An 18,704-nucleotide genomic window follows, 5' to 3' on the forward strand; every position below is an offset into this window, starting at 1 on the left:
ACCAAACAAAACCAGAAGATTGAAGGAACCCATTTTGCGTGCTGCATTATAGTGTGTTTTGTCCGTTTGACGAATGAGCTGAATCGGTGATTGTACATGCCGTTTCTTTGAGCCTAGTTAATTAAAAAAATGACATCTGTACTCCTCACAGGCAGTTTCCAAGTTGGATGAAATGACAAGCTTGCAGATAGCTGGGGGCGTGTTTTATATCCAGACAAGGAACAATGAGTTCACCCCACTGTCAGAAGTGCGTTCTAACGCTTCCGGAGGTTTTGGTCGTTGTTAATTTTAGGAAACTAGTACAGTACAAAGGTTAGTGTAAATGGCTGTTGAATGTGAACATGCATTTCAAGGGAAAGCACTGCTTCAGGTCAGCCTGGGGAAGACTGCTGCGTCCCCCCACCGCCGTCTCCAGAGACGTCAGACTGGCCCTCCACCTCCCTGTCCTCGCCCCCCCTACTGTCAGCTCCACAGCTGCTGCCCCTCCGCCCTCCCTCCCGGGGGGCTCGCAGAAGGGCAGGTCAGGGATCAGCCAGGCCTCGCCTGGTGCAGCAGCTGCTCTCTTTCTCAGGACAGAGGAGGCGACCGCAACAGCCGCCACAGCAGCAACAACATCTGGTCGGACAAGGGGGTTACCAGGCGGCTGCCCGAGCACGTGTGCCGCCCGGACCACACAGGCCCGCGCCGAGCCAGACTGGACTCTTTGTGCGCCGTCAGAGGGGACATCTGTGCGGCCTCGGCAGCGTCTGTCTCACGCCACGGCGTCTCCTGGTGCAGGACGGGTGAAGCCCACAGAAAAACACACCGAGATTTTTAACCATGCTGCCAGTTAAATCGGCGCCCTCGCATCGAAACAGTTATTCAGAGAAATAAAAAGAAACACTGTTTCTGAATCAGTTCACAGTAAAGCTGCCAGGACTGCACACTTACTGCAAATAGCAGGGCGGGTGGGAGCTGTGCTTTGTGGATACTCTGAGTTTATTAAACACTCGTTCCTCTTATTATATTCCGTCAGGGGAAGGTGGAGAAATGAAACCGATTTGTAATGAATTCATTTCCTTGTTTTGCTCCGCAGAAGGAACAGTGTACTAAGAAGAGTAGTGGAATATTAATACAGGTGTCCAAAAATCATACCTAAAAGGGGAAGATAGCTCACAAACCATTTTAATATTCTTGATGAAAACATCTGGTATCACTTTATTTTAAAATCATTATCCTTGTTCCTGCAGGGGAATTTTAATAAGTGTCATACCTGCTGGAAGGCAGCTACAGCCTCCACGTTGCCTGAGGCGCATCATTTCTGCACCCACTATCTGAGCATTATTATTATTAATTATTATTATTATAGCTCTGGTGATCAATGATACCACAACCGGACAATAAGAATGAGGAATTCAGACATTGCCTTTTTTTCCGAGACAGGCCGGCGTGTCGAAGGCCGTGTGGCTCTGACGTGTCACCACACCAGTCTTCCGGGGGTAAACGAGGAGCTGGGACGCGAGCTGGCCTCGGCAGACCCTTCCTCGGGGCGGGTGGGCGGACTCCGGCTCTGGGGCTCGAGTGGTTTCGTGTTGTTTTCCTGTGGTCTTTGCGACAATGGAGCAGTAGCTGGAAAACAATGAGCGCCGGTTAAACACAGCAGGATTCAAATGTGCGGTTAGAGAAATGAACCACACCGGAATACGAGCTCGGGCACAGGCAAATCCTGGCCGGCGGGATCGGAAGAGGCTGTGGATTCCGAAGCTGCTGTCCCAGCTGGATCTGGGAGGAGTCCGGCGGGACTGGCCAGCGCGTTCAGAGCGCAGAGGCCCCGGCTCGCTGTTCTCTCCTCATGGACGCTTATCCATTTCCTTCTGTTTCAACACATTCCAGGACAGCGTGGGGAGGTTGTCTGGGATTATCTTCCCTTGGTAGAGTATTGTAAAGTGCTGAATAAATAACAATGACTAATAATAAGAGGAAGTTCTGTTGAATAGGACTTCATCATGAGACCACCAAGGAGAGAGTTACTCCAGGGTCCTCTTCATTTTCTTGAGTACTAATCTAATGATGGTATCTCTAACCAGGAGTGCCCACCGAGTAAATCACTATATAAGGCACTAACTTCAGGGGGTGTGGTTATTATAAGGGTGAATTATGGCTTTTACCTTAGACACTACAAAGGCCAGGTAAAGTGTGTAGTGTGCTCAGAGCTTATATCACAGCAGCTGCAGTGAGGTCTATGGTGATCGCTTCAACAGGGTGCACTACCTTTATGTCTGTACAGAAGCTTTGTTTGTCCAAAACGGCCATTATTTTAGTTCCTCTTGACACTGTTGTATGTAAATACTGTGAGCTCATTAACCCTGTTACTTATTAAAGTAATACACACCTTGATGCTAAAACAAGGGTTTTTCCTCACTTAACTGTAGTAATCCACTGTAGGTTTTTTTCCCACCCCTGACACAGAATCGAAATTGTTCTGGGAGAGATTGCTAATCACTTGGCTGTCACTGGAGTCTTAGCATGGGACTCGAAGAAGGAAATGGAAAAGCTACAGAAGAGGAGTCCTGGAGAGTGGAGCTCTGCATTCATGTTCCATATCCTGATAATAATGACATAAACAAATGCAACATTATTTACTTTGTTTTCTAATAACTCATTGGACCTGCGGCCTACACTAGCAATCATGCAAGTGTGATAGTTCCATTCCAGGAAGCCGATCCCTGGATAAGAGCCTAGGGCAGACACAGCCCATCCCAGGAGCTCAGGGCTCAGGGTGGGACTCTACCCCTGGATGGGACATCAATCCATCACAGAGCTTCAGTGAAAAGCACAATTTAGAGCAGCCAGTCCACACTGGCCGACTTGTCTTTAGGAAACTGGGGTCTAGAGACAAGACCCACACACATATGAGGAAAACATACAAACTCCACACAGATGGAATACATCTTGGGACCCTGGAGCTATGAGGCCTCCGTGATCCTGTACAACAGTTCAGGTTTAGTGAAGGTCGGCACTTCCAGACCGTCAGGAAGGCTCTCATTTCAGATGCCACTAATTAAGGTCACACTTTCCATCAGCTTCTCAGTGCAGGCAGGGCTGCTGAAACCAGTACAGCCTGAGAGCTGTCTGCAGCCCTGCACAGCTTTGTGGGAAACACACCTCACAGCCAGACCCCTGCACCTCCCAGTCCACTGCACTGCAGAACTGTTACAGCTGCTTGGCTATTTCACTGATGAGCGAAGGCATCAATAGAAGAAAGAATATCTGAAATCTGCTTCATGAAAGCCTTATATTTAAAGATAAATGGAAAGAAAGCATAAAACCCACGAGTCTTGAGTGGATTATGTGAAAGCTCTGCTCTGCTATGTCCACATCCTGAGCAGGGGACGTCGAGGTGTCACATAAAGGTTTTACGAATATTTTTACTGTGGTCTCATTCCTGTCCTTCTGCAATCTGTAATCAGATCTTGGAATGAATGACGCCCTTTGTTCCATTTAGTCCGGATGCCGTGTTATCTCTGAAATTTGTTTTTTATTTTTATTTAGTCAAATGCACAAGACAGGCTTTGCTTTTTGATGAAAATAAGGGGGCGGAGAGTCTGGCTGAGTTCTCACCTGCAGCCGAGCCACTGCTCTGGGCCAGAGGGTCTCAGCTCTGGCCTCCACTGCACAGGGGATTAATTTCAGAGCTCGATGCATTGCTGAAAAACAGATACCGAGTTTCACGGCAGTAGTATCATCATCACAGTTTCAGTCCTTTTCTTAGAAACACCTGCCTCACTCTTCACACAGTTCCCTTTGTAGTGTCTCCAGACTCCCACTTTTTCCTGATCGTGTCCTTGTTTTTGCTCCTCCTGCAACCACATTGTAGCTCGTACGTGCAAGGCTGAGAAACACAGCATCGGGTGTCTTTTTCTGAATCACCACTGCCCCTTTCCCAGCAGGACGCACTGGACCAGCCCACCTCTGGATTCAGACCTGAATTCCAGTCTCTCCTTTCTGAGCCACGCTCTCTGTGCGGGTATTGCAGTGAGCAGTTCTATTCCTGTGTCTGTACACTGAGGCAACACATCTGCTAGCATTGGAATGTGCTTTTACACCTTTTTATGTATTACTTAAATACTAATGCATCTCAGGCTGGTTTGTGTCACAAATTTCTCCCGGTCATAAATCAGATTATTTTGCTATGTAGTACAAATGTAACAAATAAACAACAGAACATTACTTTGGATTTATAAGACCTGTTCTAAGAACGTCCACAAAAACATTAGGAACATAAACCAAAATCAGTTTTTTTTCTACCCCAGAAACATGAATAGCTACGGAACAGAGCGCTTTCTAATGGAGAGCAGATCGTTATTTACAGTAAGATGGCTCCCTCTAGTGTTTAAATGTACAAATTGTCACCAGCGAAAGAAATTGGATTTTATTTAGTTTTTTATCTGTGAAGTGAACCTAGGATGGGAAACGGGTATTCATTTAAATTTTAAAATGAATTAAAAAACTAAGAAGACACAAACACCCACATATAAAATAATTTGATTATCTTTTTAAGCAACCTCATCAATAACCTCACCGACAGTTAAAGAACCCTGCAACTCACAACTGGCAGCCCACTGAAGCTCAGCAGGTGTGACCCTGATCAGTACCTGGTTGGGAGACCTCCTGGGAAAAACTAGTTGCCGCTGGAAGAGGTGTTAGTGGGAGGCGCTCACCCTGCGGTCCATGTGGGTCCTTATGCCCCAGTATAGTGATGGGGACACTATACTATAAACAGGCGCTGTCCTTCGGAAGAGACGTACAGTAAAAGCGAGGTCCTGACTCTCTGTGGTCATTAAAAATCCCAGGGCGTTTCTCGAAAAGAGTAGGGGCCATTGACCCTTATCAATCATGGCCTCCTAATAATCTCCATCTCTGAACTGGCTTCATTACTCGGCTCTCCTCCCCACTGAGAGCTGGTGTGTGGGGAGCGACTGACGCATCATCCAGGTGGGGCTGCACACTGGTGGTGGTGGAGGGGATCCCCATTACCTGTAAAGCGCTTTGAGTGGAGTGTCCAGAAAAGCGCCAAGCACAAAGAATTATTACAACTGTACTGCTGAATTCAGGAGAATGTCCATTAAAACTAGGAATTCTGTGCTAACGTCAGAAACGGACTCTACGTGTAGGCGGCTGTTTTACAGATAATAGATCAAACTGCCTTTCAAAGCTGAACTAATATATGTAAGTTATTAACTGACGTTCGGGAGGGATAACAAGTCAATTTAGCACAGCTGAGCCTGATCATCTTCAATCCGAGACTCGCTGCATAAACTGAGCTCCACCGCCTCCCTTCACATCCCTCCTCCAGCCCATCTCCCCGTGCAGCTGTCCCCCGGCTCACCGAGTCTGAATGGGGATCAGGCCTCCTCGTCCTGTAGCCAGGAGGCTGCCCGTTAACCAGGCGGGCTGAGCCAATCTTTTCTCACCCGGTATTTAAAACCTTCACAAAGCATTTAGTCCTTGCGAGCTGTCGTCCCTAGCGAATTGTAGTAAGGAACCAGAATTGTTTAACCTCAACTGAACATAGTTTTACTAGGAACGAGTAAAGGTTTATTCCATGCTGAAAAAAATAAGAAAACATAACGTTTCGTCCGTGGAGCCTTCTTCAGGTGTGAGGAAGAAGGTTTCACAGCCGAAACGTCGTGTTTCCTTTCTTCTCTTTTCAGCAGGGAATAAACCTTTACTTGTTCCTTTGCAGCCTACGCATGCTGACGCAGCTCCCCACCTGAACTACTATAGTTTTGCTAGAACAACCTAAATGACTGTATGTTTGTGCGTGTTTTGATGCTCTATTATACGTCCGTAAAGATCTGTGGATCAGTGCATGTTGGGTGACCAGTAAAAATCTATAGATGCGCAGATCGGAAGCTTTCTTCACGGCTTTGGACAGAACAGCCGTCTAACACCGACAATAACCCGCTGCCAGCCCGTCCCCGGGGAGGTGACCCACTGAGGCAGCAGATCGGGTTGCTTTTTCGCCGAAACCGAGGCAGCAGAAGTGCTGAGTCACAGGTTCTCACTGGCACCGGAGCACAAGGCGAGCAGGAGGCGGTGAAAGCGATCGATCAGGCTCTTCCTTCGATATGAATCAATGATCTACTAGCAAACAAGTAGGTGGAACGTACCGAATGGTCTCCAGTTCCATGTACCCTTTCTTACATTGGTATATTTTATACCTTTGTTTGGAGTCAAAATTGCTTGATACACCTGTAAATAGCACCGCTCCACTCAGGAACATTAGAAGACATCAGAGTCTGCTTGCAGCTCACGGGTCACGAGTTTAATTGAATTCAGTAGTGGTGTGTGAAGCTGTTTTTATACATCTTTTATAGCACCGGGATAATCTCAAAATCATTATAATCGTTATCTCATGCCTGCACTTTCTGTGTAGCCTAGTGGTGATTCGAACTACTGCTGACCTCGCATCTATAAAAAGTTGTTTAAAACGCTTCTTTTGTTATCAATATGTCCTTGTAATTCTGACACAACCTGTAGACTGCAGGCAGCCACAAACTGTTAAAGAAAACAGTACGTTTTTAGAAAGGCAAAAGTGGAAAGTCATCCAGTTGCTGGATGAGGTGTTTCTCCATAAGAGTAGGGGTGTTATCCCGGCATCCTGGCCACATTTCCCCCTGTTCTTTACCAACCAGTTGCCCTGTGCTTGTGTGCTGGGTTCTGGGTAGCTCTGTGTTCACAGCCCATGTCTGCGCGTCCCAGAGTCGCTGTCCAAACCCCTCTCCAGCCACAGCGCCATTCCTAGACAAACAGGAGATGGCTTCAAACAGCCGGCAGCCATCTGAGCTCAAGTGATGGAATCATATTTATTCTGACTGTTGTGGCAAAGATCCGATTATCCCCCCCTCAAGGAAAACATCAGCTGCTCTTGAAGCCCATCTGGTCGTGCGCCTGTGCGGTCTCATCAGGTAGAGATCCGAAGCAGGATCGCAGGATCTCAGGATCGAAGAGGATTCATTCCAGCAGAGCGATTGTCGATCCTGATCTTGCCTGTCGGTCATGTCCGGACCACGGCTGGCAGGAACCGTCCCAAGCTGTGTGCTTCCTCTGGGACCTGCTGCACCTTCAGCAGGGTAGGCTGAACTTCCAGGTTCTTTTACAGTTCCAAGTACATGAATACTTCGGTTTGTGCACTTCTGTTATTATAATTAAACTTAACATTATACATATTATAAACTATCTGCAATTTCCCTCAGGGGATCAATAAAGCATCTACTAAATATCTGTTGAACTGGGTTCTCATCTCTCCTATGGGCTTTAGCAATTCAGACTGTAGCTTGAACGGCAGCAGGAAGCCTGAAGTGCACAAGAGCTACCAGGGAATTGTGGGATTGCACACTGCTCTGCATTACTTCCATGATATTGATATCAGCCTCATGCATGACTTTCTACAGTGGGTACTGCCTGCTGCACAAGGCCACCTGTTTACTGCTGTTTTGTGTACAATGTTCCAGCTCACTTTGAAGAATTTATTTTTAATATGACAACATTATGTACATTTTTGGTAAGAAAGTCCGCTGTATCTGTATGTGCTAAAGATTGGCTGCAGGACCTCTTGTTTACAGAGAGATGCTTTGCAGACAGTAGGTACTGCTCACATGCACACCTGCCATGCACTGCTCTGGACAGCAGGGGGCAGCGTTCTAACAGTGGACAGGCAAGATCTCATCACTCAACTGTCCCACCGCTGCGTTTTTAGCAGTTAACTTGTTCCGCAGAGCTGGCCGACGTGGGAGAGACGTGGGTGGGCTGTATCCAGGGCAGCTGGGACGGGTCCACACTGAAGCCTCTTGCAAACACAGGTAACTAACACAACAATCATCATCTACATACACCACGCAAACAACAGGTCCCTCTCAGAGTCGCACTCTGCTCTGTCCCCACGTGCTTCATAAGACCAAAATCTCCACACAGGAGCCCTGCTGGTGAACCTCTCACCCCTTCAACAATTCACTTGTGAGCTCAGTGATGCTAAATGTTCTTCACACCAAGACTACAGAAGAAACAGTGCATATACCGTCTAAGGAAGGAACGTTTTCAGTAGAAGTAATTCTTCAGCCATCTCGGTTGCTCAGACCCTTACTGTGCAAGCTCTCCACTGCACTCTTTCTCCTCCTCTCCCTCATCGCTCTGCACAGCTGAAGAGCCTCCACAGCCACAATACCAGTCTGGCTCTTCTGCATGGAGTCAACCTTTCTCCAGGCTCCTTTGTAAATGTTTGTTCGGCAGCTAATTTAAGTTCACTTTATTGGCCATATACAGTTTCTTGCATTAGGAATTTGTCTTTTCACATACCCCAACTTGCTCTCCATGAGACACACAGGCACACAGACGAGGAGAGAGAAGTTGGGGGTCAGAGCGCAGGGTCAGCCATTTATATGGCGCCCCTGGAGCAGTTGGGGTTCAGGGCCTTCCTTGGAGGCCCAACGGAGTAGGATTCCTCTGCCAGCGGGACTTGAATCGGCAACCTTCCACCCACAGGCGCAGATCCTGAGCCACAGTGCCCTTTTTAAAAAAAAATAAATTAAATTTGGTACAGACTTCGCCTGTAAAGTTTTAAAGAGCATTGATTTTGAAACCTGGATGTGACAAAATAAGAGACGACCAAGTCTGTGTGTGAAACTGAATGTTAATTGTTGTATGGTCGTACTGGCTGCCTGGACCTGTGCAGGTCTGGTCTATGCTCACTGTGTCCCACTGGGGCAGATTTCAACCTTCCCGCCCCGACTACACCACCCTGCCCCAGCCTCCTGCAGGAGACCGCAGCCCAGAGAGGAGCTTCGACCAGTGGACCCTACGGCGCCTCCTCCTGGCCCGCCAGAGCAGCAGAGCCCAGGCCCCGCCCACGGCAGCTACAGCCTATCAGGAGGCCCTTGGCTCCCAGTCTCTGCTCTCCTGTGAGTACAGCTCGTCTCCCACTGCTGGAGCCGCCTGGTTACGGCTACAGGGCTCCCAGCACACAGGCCTCCCCGAGCCTCAGACTGCTCCTCCGCGCAGGGGAGGAACCTGGAAGTGCTTCAGTAAAACTCCAGCTGAAAAGCAATGAAGTAAAGCACAGGAACAGTATGTGTTGACTATTATTATCCTGCACAGTGAGGACAAATACAGGAGGAATGACTGGGTATTTAATGCCTCTGAATTTTTTTTCTCAATGACAAACTTCTGCAGACCAGGACGAGAGAAAATACCCCCCCCATCAACCCCTCCTGCACCTGTTGGGGAGCTGCAGAGGCCATCGCAGACCTGCAGGGAGAGACTCCCTCTCCGCCAGTAAAACCACAGCACTTCTCAGCAGACAGGAGAGAGAGCGAGAGGGCTTTGACCTCTCAGTCCCCTGCTTGCTTGGACTTGGGTCATGTCAAAGAAGACTATCAAAAACAAACGTGTGGGCTATCTTCATTTTATCACAGTGATGTATAAACATGACAGACCTCTCCTGAGGCAGTGCAGCAGTGGGCTGGGAGAGCAGGCTGGGGCTTGTGAAAGTGTCGCACTGAGGAGCAGGCAGGGCAGAGGCAGAATACACCAGTTTTCTCATGCTTAATGATAACAGCTTATAACGAAGGGCATGATATCATGTAGAATAATTTATTAGCTGTAAATGGATAGTATATTTTTTACAGCTTCCTCAAGAAAAGTACATCCGTCTCTTCATTACTCCGACTCTTTTACCTGACTAATGGCTATAACAGGGTTTTAAAAATGTACATAGAAAGACACAAACCCCAAATCATCTATAGCTTTTTTTTGGTTTGAAGTTTCTCATTTATTTAAAATAGTTCATTCATTTTGTGTGTGACAGGGTTAGGTCTGAAGCTGGCTGTTGTCAATACCTGACGTATTAAATTGAACAATTACTTTTCCCTTGTGTATTCTGCTGCTTCGCACATGACCCTTTGACTCAAAAAGCACTGAAATTATGAAAACAAGGGTGAAATGTGACTTAAGGAAGGTACAGTATATACACACGTAAGGCCACAGAGTACACCTGTACACATCACCACCAGCTTTTAGAGGGCAGCAGGAACGAGAAGAGGTTTTATATATATATAGAAAATATATTTTATATATACACACACCAGATACAGCAAACTAAAGCAAATGCAAAGCAGGGTAACTTGAAGAGTTGTGTCTTATCTTGCAATAATGAATAATGTTTTCAGGACAGAAGAACAGATTTTCCAAGCTGAGAGGTCACACAAAGATGCTTAAGAGAAGCCCAAGGAGTTTAGAAAAAAACACTCAGACTCGAAACCAAAGCCCACACTTCCACTGAATTCACCCATTTAAACGCTTACATGCCAAAACACATTAAAATACATTCAGGCAGCTACAGGACAAGAAAACAAGGTTTTGCTCTGGAGATAAGTTTTTAGAAGCAAATTGTATACAGGCGCCGGGTGTTTGCTGGACTTACCCACAAATACACATTCAAAGCTGACTTTTGAGAAGCCAAAGTTTTTCATGAAACACAAGGTACAGGGTCCCTTTTTAAATGTATGAAGTTCCAGATTATGACTGGCGATGAATTAAACAGAGCAAATTAAAACATGACATAGCAGAAGTTTTTCACAAAAACAAACCTTGGAAACATTTTATTTCTGCCCCTATTCACATAAAAGCTGTGTGTAAGAGTAAGAATTTTAAAGGGGAACTGCAGTCTCAATTTCTCAGACCGGTTTTTAAAATCTTTGTTAGCAAAACAAATTAATTTAAGTTATCGCAAAATTTTACAAATTAAGCGCAAAGTTGTGAATTTAGTGAAAGTAGTGCATCACTGGCATTGTTGTCACAAACCCCTGGTCTCGCCACGATGAGAGCAGAGCTCACGAGAATTGTGACATGAAGCGGCCCTTCCTGCTCACTAGTCACTGATGACTGATGTACTGTGATTGTACAGCAGAAATTTCACCGCAGAAACGTTCCAGTGTGATCTGCATGTAGAGTTAACAAGTACTTGTCTGCAAAACCGTCTAAGAATCGAGAGCAATATTTCTATTGGATCAAAAGAGATGTATTCACAAGCCTGCTTCTTTACACTGTAATAGAGCCCAACACGTCACCAGAAGTATTTTTGCCTCATTCTGAATCGCAGAATATGGTGCTGCGCATGCCTGTAAATTATTTTATGATGTAAATTGGAGGTTTTACACATCACTGTGTGCATTTTAGTTTCATTGTGGTGTGAAAAGATTCACCAATGCTGAGTCTTTCTAACCCCAAAATATAAAAATAACATTGCAGTTCCCCTTTAAGAAAACACCCTACCCACCCACAAAATTCCAAAACAGCCTGACATTTTTGGTCCCTTCTTACACTTAATTTTAGCCAAAGAGCACAATTTTAAGATTCACATAGAAATGAAGCCAAAGAAAAGAGGGAGAGGTAGTGGAATTCATGGGGACGAGGCCTCGTTTTCTGCAGTTGAATAAGCCATCAGTCCCATCCGGAACTAGAGACCAGGAAAATCACTCCTATCATCTCCTATGAAATTTACTGCTACCACGATAAACAAATATTGTTGAGATTTCAGAATTTGGTGTTTTGGTTAAAGTGACAAAGCAAAATAGTTTATTTTGTTTAAAAGAAGCAATCTGTAAGAAACCATCATTTGGGCAATATCTCAAGGAGACCTGAAGAAAAGAACGGCCTACTTAAAAGCAGCCGGCCACTTGTGTAATGAGACAAATTATCTGACTTGGTCAAATGGAACATCACCAGAATCGGTTAAACAAAATATTTTATTTCACCCAACCTGTAAGGAAACAGTTGTGATCTGAAAACTGCCAGCACATAAATTTCAGGTTAAAAAAAGCTAGACTGCACACTCTCTACCCCCCCAGAACAGATTTTTTTCCCCCAAACTCCTCCTGCAAAACAGTGGTAGTTCCCACAATTCAGAGTTGGGGACTACTCCGGGCTCTGGAGAGGCCCAGTCGATCTTCTTACAGGTTCTTACTAAATCTCCTGTTATCCAAAGACCAGGAACACCTGTTTCAGAACACCTTCGATTCAGCGCATAATGGTTCGGTCAAGGATTCACTGGTCCTTGAGATCCCTACTTAACCGAACATACCACCTGCTCAATTAATGTTGTGAAAATCCCAGGCCTCCTGGAAATGGATTTAAAAGCTGGAACCTAGAAGAACCTGCTGGGGCTCCTCAGGACCAGGGTTGAAGACCCATTGTTTAGAGTATATAAGTCATGCCCTTTAAGAATAATGCATATTTGCCCCACGTACAATATGTTTAAGACATCACGAAAAAGATTAATGAAATTCTGTAGTCCATCAGCCTGTAAAAGCACATCAGACATTCCACGCATATTTTTAATAGACTTAGTACTTGAATAACAGTTCTGTTTATTCAGCTCCTCCGTGACACCTGAGGGAAACTATGGAAATGGACCTGTATAGCACACATCCAAACATGCTGGACCTTGGGGCGATCCATTCAAAACCTCTACACGGACCTTTAACGAGACAAACTTCTAGAGCTACTACAGTACATACAGGTCTTCTCAGGACCACAATGAGGCAGGAATAGCCGTCGTGTCCTGAGTACATAACATCCCCCGGAAAAACTGGCAACAATAACTGAGCCTGAACACTATGAACACAATGTAACAGGAAAGTCAAAACTAGTTGACAACGAGCTGGGCTTTATTCCACAAGCTTTTAAGATGAATACGATCAGCTATTTTTTTAAGAATGATTTTCCGTTGCTACTGAACATCTGACAGAAAAAAAGTTTTAACAGCAACAAGTTCTACAGTCTGTCAGGTTCCACTGGATGAATGCTGTTGTAACTGTTAATTGCAGTGTGCATGGCATGGCTGTGTAAAAAGATTCAGAGTTTAACACGAGGATGGACTGTAATCAACACATGATTCTAACCTTAGACAGGGAAACCATCATTCCCGAGCAGGATTCTAAGCCGTTTTGGTGTGATTTGTTTATTTCTGTGGATGCTGTTTTTGTCGATCAGAAAAAGATGATGATGTGAACTGAAAAGAGCCTTTCCTACAGCACCTTTAGCTTCTCATGATAAACCGATTATTTCCTGACAGGAAAAGAAGTCTGCTGGTAGTGCACACTTGGTTTGTTTGGGAGCAATGGGGGCAAAGTGTCCAAAGAGCTAGAAAACCACATCCCATACAAAACTCACAGAAACAACTGCATAACTTCCCAAAACATCCCTTAATGCGCTTTATTTATGACAATGAATATAACCCAAGGATTTTATTTTGCATTTAAGGCTGCTAATTCCAAGACTCCAATGATATACCACATATAAATATTTTATTCTTAGAAGCAGTGCACTTCTAAAAATAAGAGCATTAGAAATATATTTAAAAAAACATCACCATAAATGGACATCTTTTGTTATGCCAATCCCGACAAACCTCCTCTCTTATAGCCTTAGAGCCTGACATTTTGAACATGGCTGCTTTTCTCTACTACTGCCAATACCAAACTTGGTCAACATCATCACAAGCCTCCAGAACAAGTGAGGCATCAACACCTTTGCCAAAGGGGGTTTGATATCTCATTCCAGGAAACCATATGAAAAATGTTGTACAACTATATGGCTTAATGCTGTCAAACAAGAAACATGGAAGGGGTGAAGGGAGAAAAATCCGAATGCTATAGTATTCCCGATTTCTTGGAAAAAGCAGGTGATGCAGCCCTTGATGAACTAGATGAAGAACAAGAGGCACAACATACAGAAAACATACTCCGCAAACTACATTTAAAAAAATTAACAGCACCTGAAGGTCCCTTAGTGAATCCTTCAGATTTTAAAACCCCTGCAACCTCTTAGTTTATCAGAAATAGTAAGTTTCCCGTTTTTAAAATAGCCCACCTGGGTGCACAGCGATTTCTGGGGAGGGCTCTCCGTTTGGGAAAACGGGAAGTGCGGGCACCAAACACCGCACCCATCGTGAGCGCTGCTGAAGCTCTCGTCTGTCTGCCGAGAGAGGGGACGGACGGCGGCGACACAAAGGCGCGCCGCCCGATGAGAAACAGACACCATTACTGAGAGGCTGCCGGGGGGCCCTGCTCCTGCGAGCCGCCACTTCAGCAAGCTCAGCTCGGAGCACCGAATTGATTCCGGCAAGCGGAGGGCGTCTGTACTGGTGTGATCACTGGCAGTCCCACCCTGGAACGGAACTCCATTTAGAGTCACCTGGTGTCTGCTACAGAGGGGTGGAAATAAGAAACACTGCACAGCAGTTTGATACAGCAGCTCAAGGGCCTGACGTGAATTTTACTGAAGGTGCAGAAAAGCAGCTACATATATAGCTTTGCTCCGTGCCTATCAATGCACTTCACTTAAGGTAAAGAGGAGCTAGCTCAGCACACTTGATCAGGCCCAAACTGCAGTGCAACCGGAGTCTTATTTCAGGCACCCCAGAGAAACCCTCCAGCCCAATCCCGCTCGGTTACCCATCAGGTGATGTTGAAAAGACGCGTCTATGTGTGAAAACAGGTACGCTGCTGCAGGCACACTTGGATCGAGTGCCTGTAGAACGTAGTTGGTGATCTATGATGCTGCTGCTGAAAACTAAGAAGTCCCAACACTGGCGAATGGCGACATGCTGCCAGGCCTGCGTGCCTCTGACCCGGCGGGGTCCGCTGGTCGTGCGCCGCCGTCACCGACTGCGAGCCAGGTCCGGGGAGTGCGTCTCCGTCCCAGTCTTCAGAACAGCTGGACCATCGACTCCCGTGACTGCCCCACTCCGATCCACTTCACTGAGGACAACAGGCCAGAGGAACTGGTTAGCAACAGGGTGGGATGCACACTGTTATGTTTTACACTGACAGATGGCATTGCTACTCCATGCCCCAGCTCAGCTCAATGAGTCAGCACCGGCGTGGGAGGACTGAAGATCTGCAGAACAGACCACGAGTGTCCTTTCAGCCTGCAAGAAAGTTGAGAACAAGGAAAAACTTTTCATGCCCTGTTTGTTTCTTATCAGTCTTGCTAACAGTTAGGTAAGGGACTCGAAAGCCCAAAGAGGAAGAAAGGGGTAAGCACAGCTTTTTTTAAACCCCTGACTAAGTGGAACTCATTTCTCTGATAAAGCTAAGGGAAGGCTGTACTTAGTCATTCCTCTGCAGATTTAGGCTGCTGGGTACATGCATGTCTGTCTGACGCGGTATCTAGCTCCACTTTCCACACACGTCAGACCTGTCACACTGCAAGGAAGAATGACAACGCTGATGATTTCGAATAATGGGCAGACTCTGTGTACCCTGCTGTCACTTGTTAAACTCTAGTGCAAAGGTCACAAAGCCTGTGAACATCAGCCCCCATCATTGCCCTATTTCTTTTCTACAGATTCTGGAACTGCCAATTACTTCGTGCACTCCTTGAATCTGGATTGCCAGACTTGGCCAATCGGTCTCCTCTGACACATGGCACTGTGTCAGCCCGCTGTTGACATGACTCAGGCTGACCTGGAGGCAGCTGGATCGTAGAGCCCGAACTGCGCAGAGCATGTGTCGATTGGCTGAGTGACCTGTGAGCCTGGCCTGACCCTTAAACCTTTTTGTTTTTAAACGGATCTTGCGCTCTCACAAGGCCATTAGTCATAAACTAGGGAAATCTCTTCTCCTAATCAGTACAGGACACAGCTATTCTAGGAAATTCAGACAGCTTTCCCATAATGTGCAGTGCTGGTAAACCACACTTGCCTTGATTTTGGCCTCACTGCTACAATAAGACAACTTTAAAGTAAAGGGGTAAAGTATTTAAAAAAACAGATACAAAATACAGAAGGCAAAATCCTATGACTTCCTCCTTGTAGAAAGAAACTTTTTGGTACCGTAATTAACCGTGACTTAAAAAGTAGCCAACAATTTCATACAACATGTAAATGCCATGCAAAGAAAATAAATTGGCAACCTTGTAAGATGATTAAATCGAAAAATGATTAAATCTACAGAGCTGCCCCTGAACCCGATCTCAGGCAGTTTGATGCCTTATGCCATCCTGCCCTAGGACACAACACTGGTGCCCATGACACACTCGTCACAGGGAGCTTTACTCTTTGCCTTCTCTGCCTCATTTGTTTAAATACATTTACCCTCCTATCACAGACCACTGAACCTCTGTGTACACTCCTACAGTTTAAGAACACATTCCTGTTCTGTTACTTTTTTATTGACTGTTCTGTTCATTTACTGCTCTGTTTCTAGCGCCACAAAGGTATGAGCCCCTCAGCCAGGCTGTCACTGTAAATGGGAATACATTCTCTGCTGACTTATCTGGTGAAATCAAGCGTTATTTAAATGAACTGTCTGCACTTGACTTCAGAAATAAAACGGTCACAAAGCAGCTGGCAGTAACTTAAAAGCATGACTTTCCTCAGGAGTTCTAGAGCGATGAGAAAATGCCTTTACAACTAGCGTGTGTGAGAACTGTGGTCAAAGAGAGATCCTGATCCTTCTGGCTCTGTTGTACTGCGTGAGAATGCAGACCCAAAAAAAGAACAGTCAGCAGCCTTAGATCAATGAGCCCCAGTCATTCAGAAAAACGTGCCTCAGCCTATGCGTCTACCACACAAAGCCACGTCTGCTAACAGAGTACTCCTGTCTTCAGCTATGAGGGTCACAGCTTTACAGAACAAACCCAGGAATCGGGCAAGCCGGTGCAGCAACAACTCGGCGAATGCAAAAATTCACAGCTCTGTTGCAAGGCAGTAAATATAGTCAGACTTGGAACAAAGCCCCTCACCAGGCACACTAAGGTGTTTTTCAACGAAGCGCACATATTTTTGCGCATTTTCCGGCAGCTCCTCGAAGGTCCGGGCCCCAGAAATATCGGTGTTCCAGCCGGGAAAAGTCTCGTACTGCACCTCCACTTTCTGCAAGACTTCCTGGTTCGCTGCAGGAACGGGGAAACAGGGGGAAAACGAGTCAGGGCCGGCTCTCTGCGCAACCTTTATTACACCCCAGTTTCTGATGTAAACTTCATGCGCTAAAGGTCTTAGGTGTCATTTTGACTCACCTGGAAAATGAGGTATTAGTTCGTTGTCTACTTTGTAGGCAACACCAACTTTAATCTCCGGAAACACATCCAAGATGTCCAATTTGGTTAGAGCTAAACTGAGAGACAACAGGGAGAGTAGATGATTAATTATTTAAATGGTAATTTCCTTAATTTCAATACTATTTCAGTATTGCATAATTTTAAACACTATTATCTCAATAATAGATGTAAGTAAGTTATCAGGAAATAACTGAAATCTTGTGCTTCACAGACCTTCACAGAATAGTAAGATATCTTATCTGCAGCTTCAATTTAAAGTTCTAATGCCTTCTTCTTCTTGTATTAAAACATTGTCATTATTTCTTCTGTTGCCTGACTCGGATTATAAACGCGATAGAGCCCTTCACAGTACGTGAACTGGGGTGAATTTGGGCTCCTCTCTTCCAGACTCACGCAGTGAAGCCGTTGATCATGTGGGCGTATTTCAGCAGCACCAGGTCCAGCCAGCCACACCTCCTCTTGCGCCCTGTGGTGACCCCGACCTCCTTCCCCCGTTTCTGAAGCAGCTCGCCCACTTCCTGCAGGGGAAGAATCACCCAGGCCGTCTTCAGCACATGCTGACCACTATGGCTTTTCAACAGGAAAACACAGCTTCCCTTGCACAGTACTGAGCCTGTGACCCACATCTATGACAGATTCTGCAACTACTGACATTTTTAAAACTTAAAGATCTTTTCAGTATCACTTACAATGTATAATTTAGTTTTACTCTTGGTTACTGTAAGCCAATGCCAATGCTGAACTTGTTTTTTTATTTCGCTTGTGCTGCTGTAGGGTACTTTGAACTACCTGAGGAATACTCAAAACATTATGGCTTTCGATATCTCCAATAGGTTAAAGGGGAACTGCAGTCCCAATTTCTCAGAATGGTTATAAACAAAACAAACTAATGTTACAAAATTAATTAAATGTATTTAAAATTAATTAATAAAATTTAAGGTAACAAAATAAATTAATGGAAGGTATTACTAAATTTTACAAATGCCAAATGAAGCACAAAATTGTGAACTTTATGAAAGTATTGCGTGGTCTCCATCTGGTCTCAAGCCCCTGGTCTCGCCACAGCGAGAGCACGATGTGATGCAGATTCCTGCTCACTAGCCACTGTAATGACTAGTGTACTATGAGGTCGTGCAGCAGATATTTCACCGCAGGAATGTTCCAACAGGAGCTGCATGCAGAGTTAACACGTAGTAGTTGTCAGCAAAACTGTTTTGAAGTCGAAAGCAATTTCTATTGGATTAAAAGATATGTACCCACAAGTCTGGATGTTCACAATGTCATATGGCAGCAACACCTCACTGGAGGTTGTTCTGAATTGCAGAACATGGCGCTGCGCATACCTGGAACTTTAATCTGTTTTCTGATGTAAAATGGAGGGTTTTACAAGCTACTGTGTAGATTTTACTGTTATTGTGGTTTGAAATGCACTGATCAATGCTGATTCTTTCTAATCCTGAAATATGAAAATAGCTTTGCTGGTCATTGCGTTAAAGGGGAACTTCAAAGTTAATTGCCCCTTTCGCCACATGGGGGCAGGTTTCCGCCATCCTAACATATCAGCCTGGTGCCTTCTGCAGGAAGCACAGTATATGTCATAGAAA

At 45.4% G+C, this 18,704-nt stretch overlaps 1 protein-coding gene and 1 non-coding gene across 2 annotated transcripts in view; one reads left to right on the top strand and one right to left on the bottom strand.

The window, feature by feature from the left end:
- The first annotated feature begins 6,042 nt into the window (after window positions 1-6,042).
- LOC107079320 (uncharacterized) lies at window positions 6,043-9,996 on the top strand. The gene is made up of 5 exons (XR_011182327.1): window positions 6,043-6,137; window positions 6,894-7,115; window positions 7,761-7,844; window positions 8,749-8,939; window positions 9,211-9,996. It is a non-coding gene; the product is annotated as an uncharacterized protein (transcript).
- A 319-nt stretch (window positions 9,997-10,315) lies between these two features.
- The window catches only part of adss2 (adenylosuccinate synthase 2), a 33,456-nt gene continuing 25,067 nt past the window's right edge, over window positions 10,316-18,704 (bottom strand). Inside the window, exons 10-13 of the mRNA XM_069180032.1 lie at window positions 17,494-17,618; window positions 17,059-17,156; window positions 16,786-16,935; window positions 10,316-14,798 (exon numbers count right to left, since the gene is read on the bottom strand). Of these exons, the coding sequence (XP_069036133.1) occupies window positions 14,746-14,798; window positions 16,786-16,935; window positions 17,059-17,156; window positions 17,494-17,618 (426 nt within the window). The 3' untranslated portion in view covers window positions 10,316-14,745. The remainder of the gene's footprint in view (window positions 14,799-16,785; window positions 16,936-17,058; window positions 17,157-17,493; window positions 17,619-18,704) is intronic.

The sequence above is a fragment of the Lepisosteus oculatus genome, chromosome 17 (genome assembly GCF_040954835.1).
Source record: "Lepisosteus oculatus isolate fLepOcu1 chromosome 17, fLepOcu1.hap2, whole genome shotgun sequence".
NCBI lineage: Eukaryota > Metazoa > Chordata > Actinopteri > Semionotiformes > Lepisosteidae > Lepisosteus > Lepisosteus oculatus.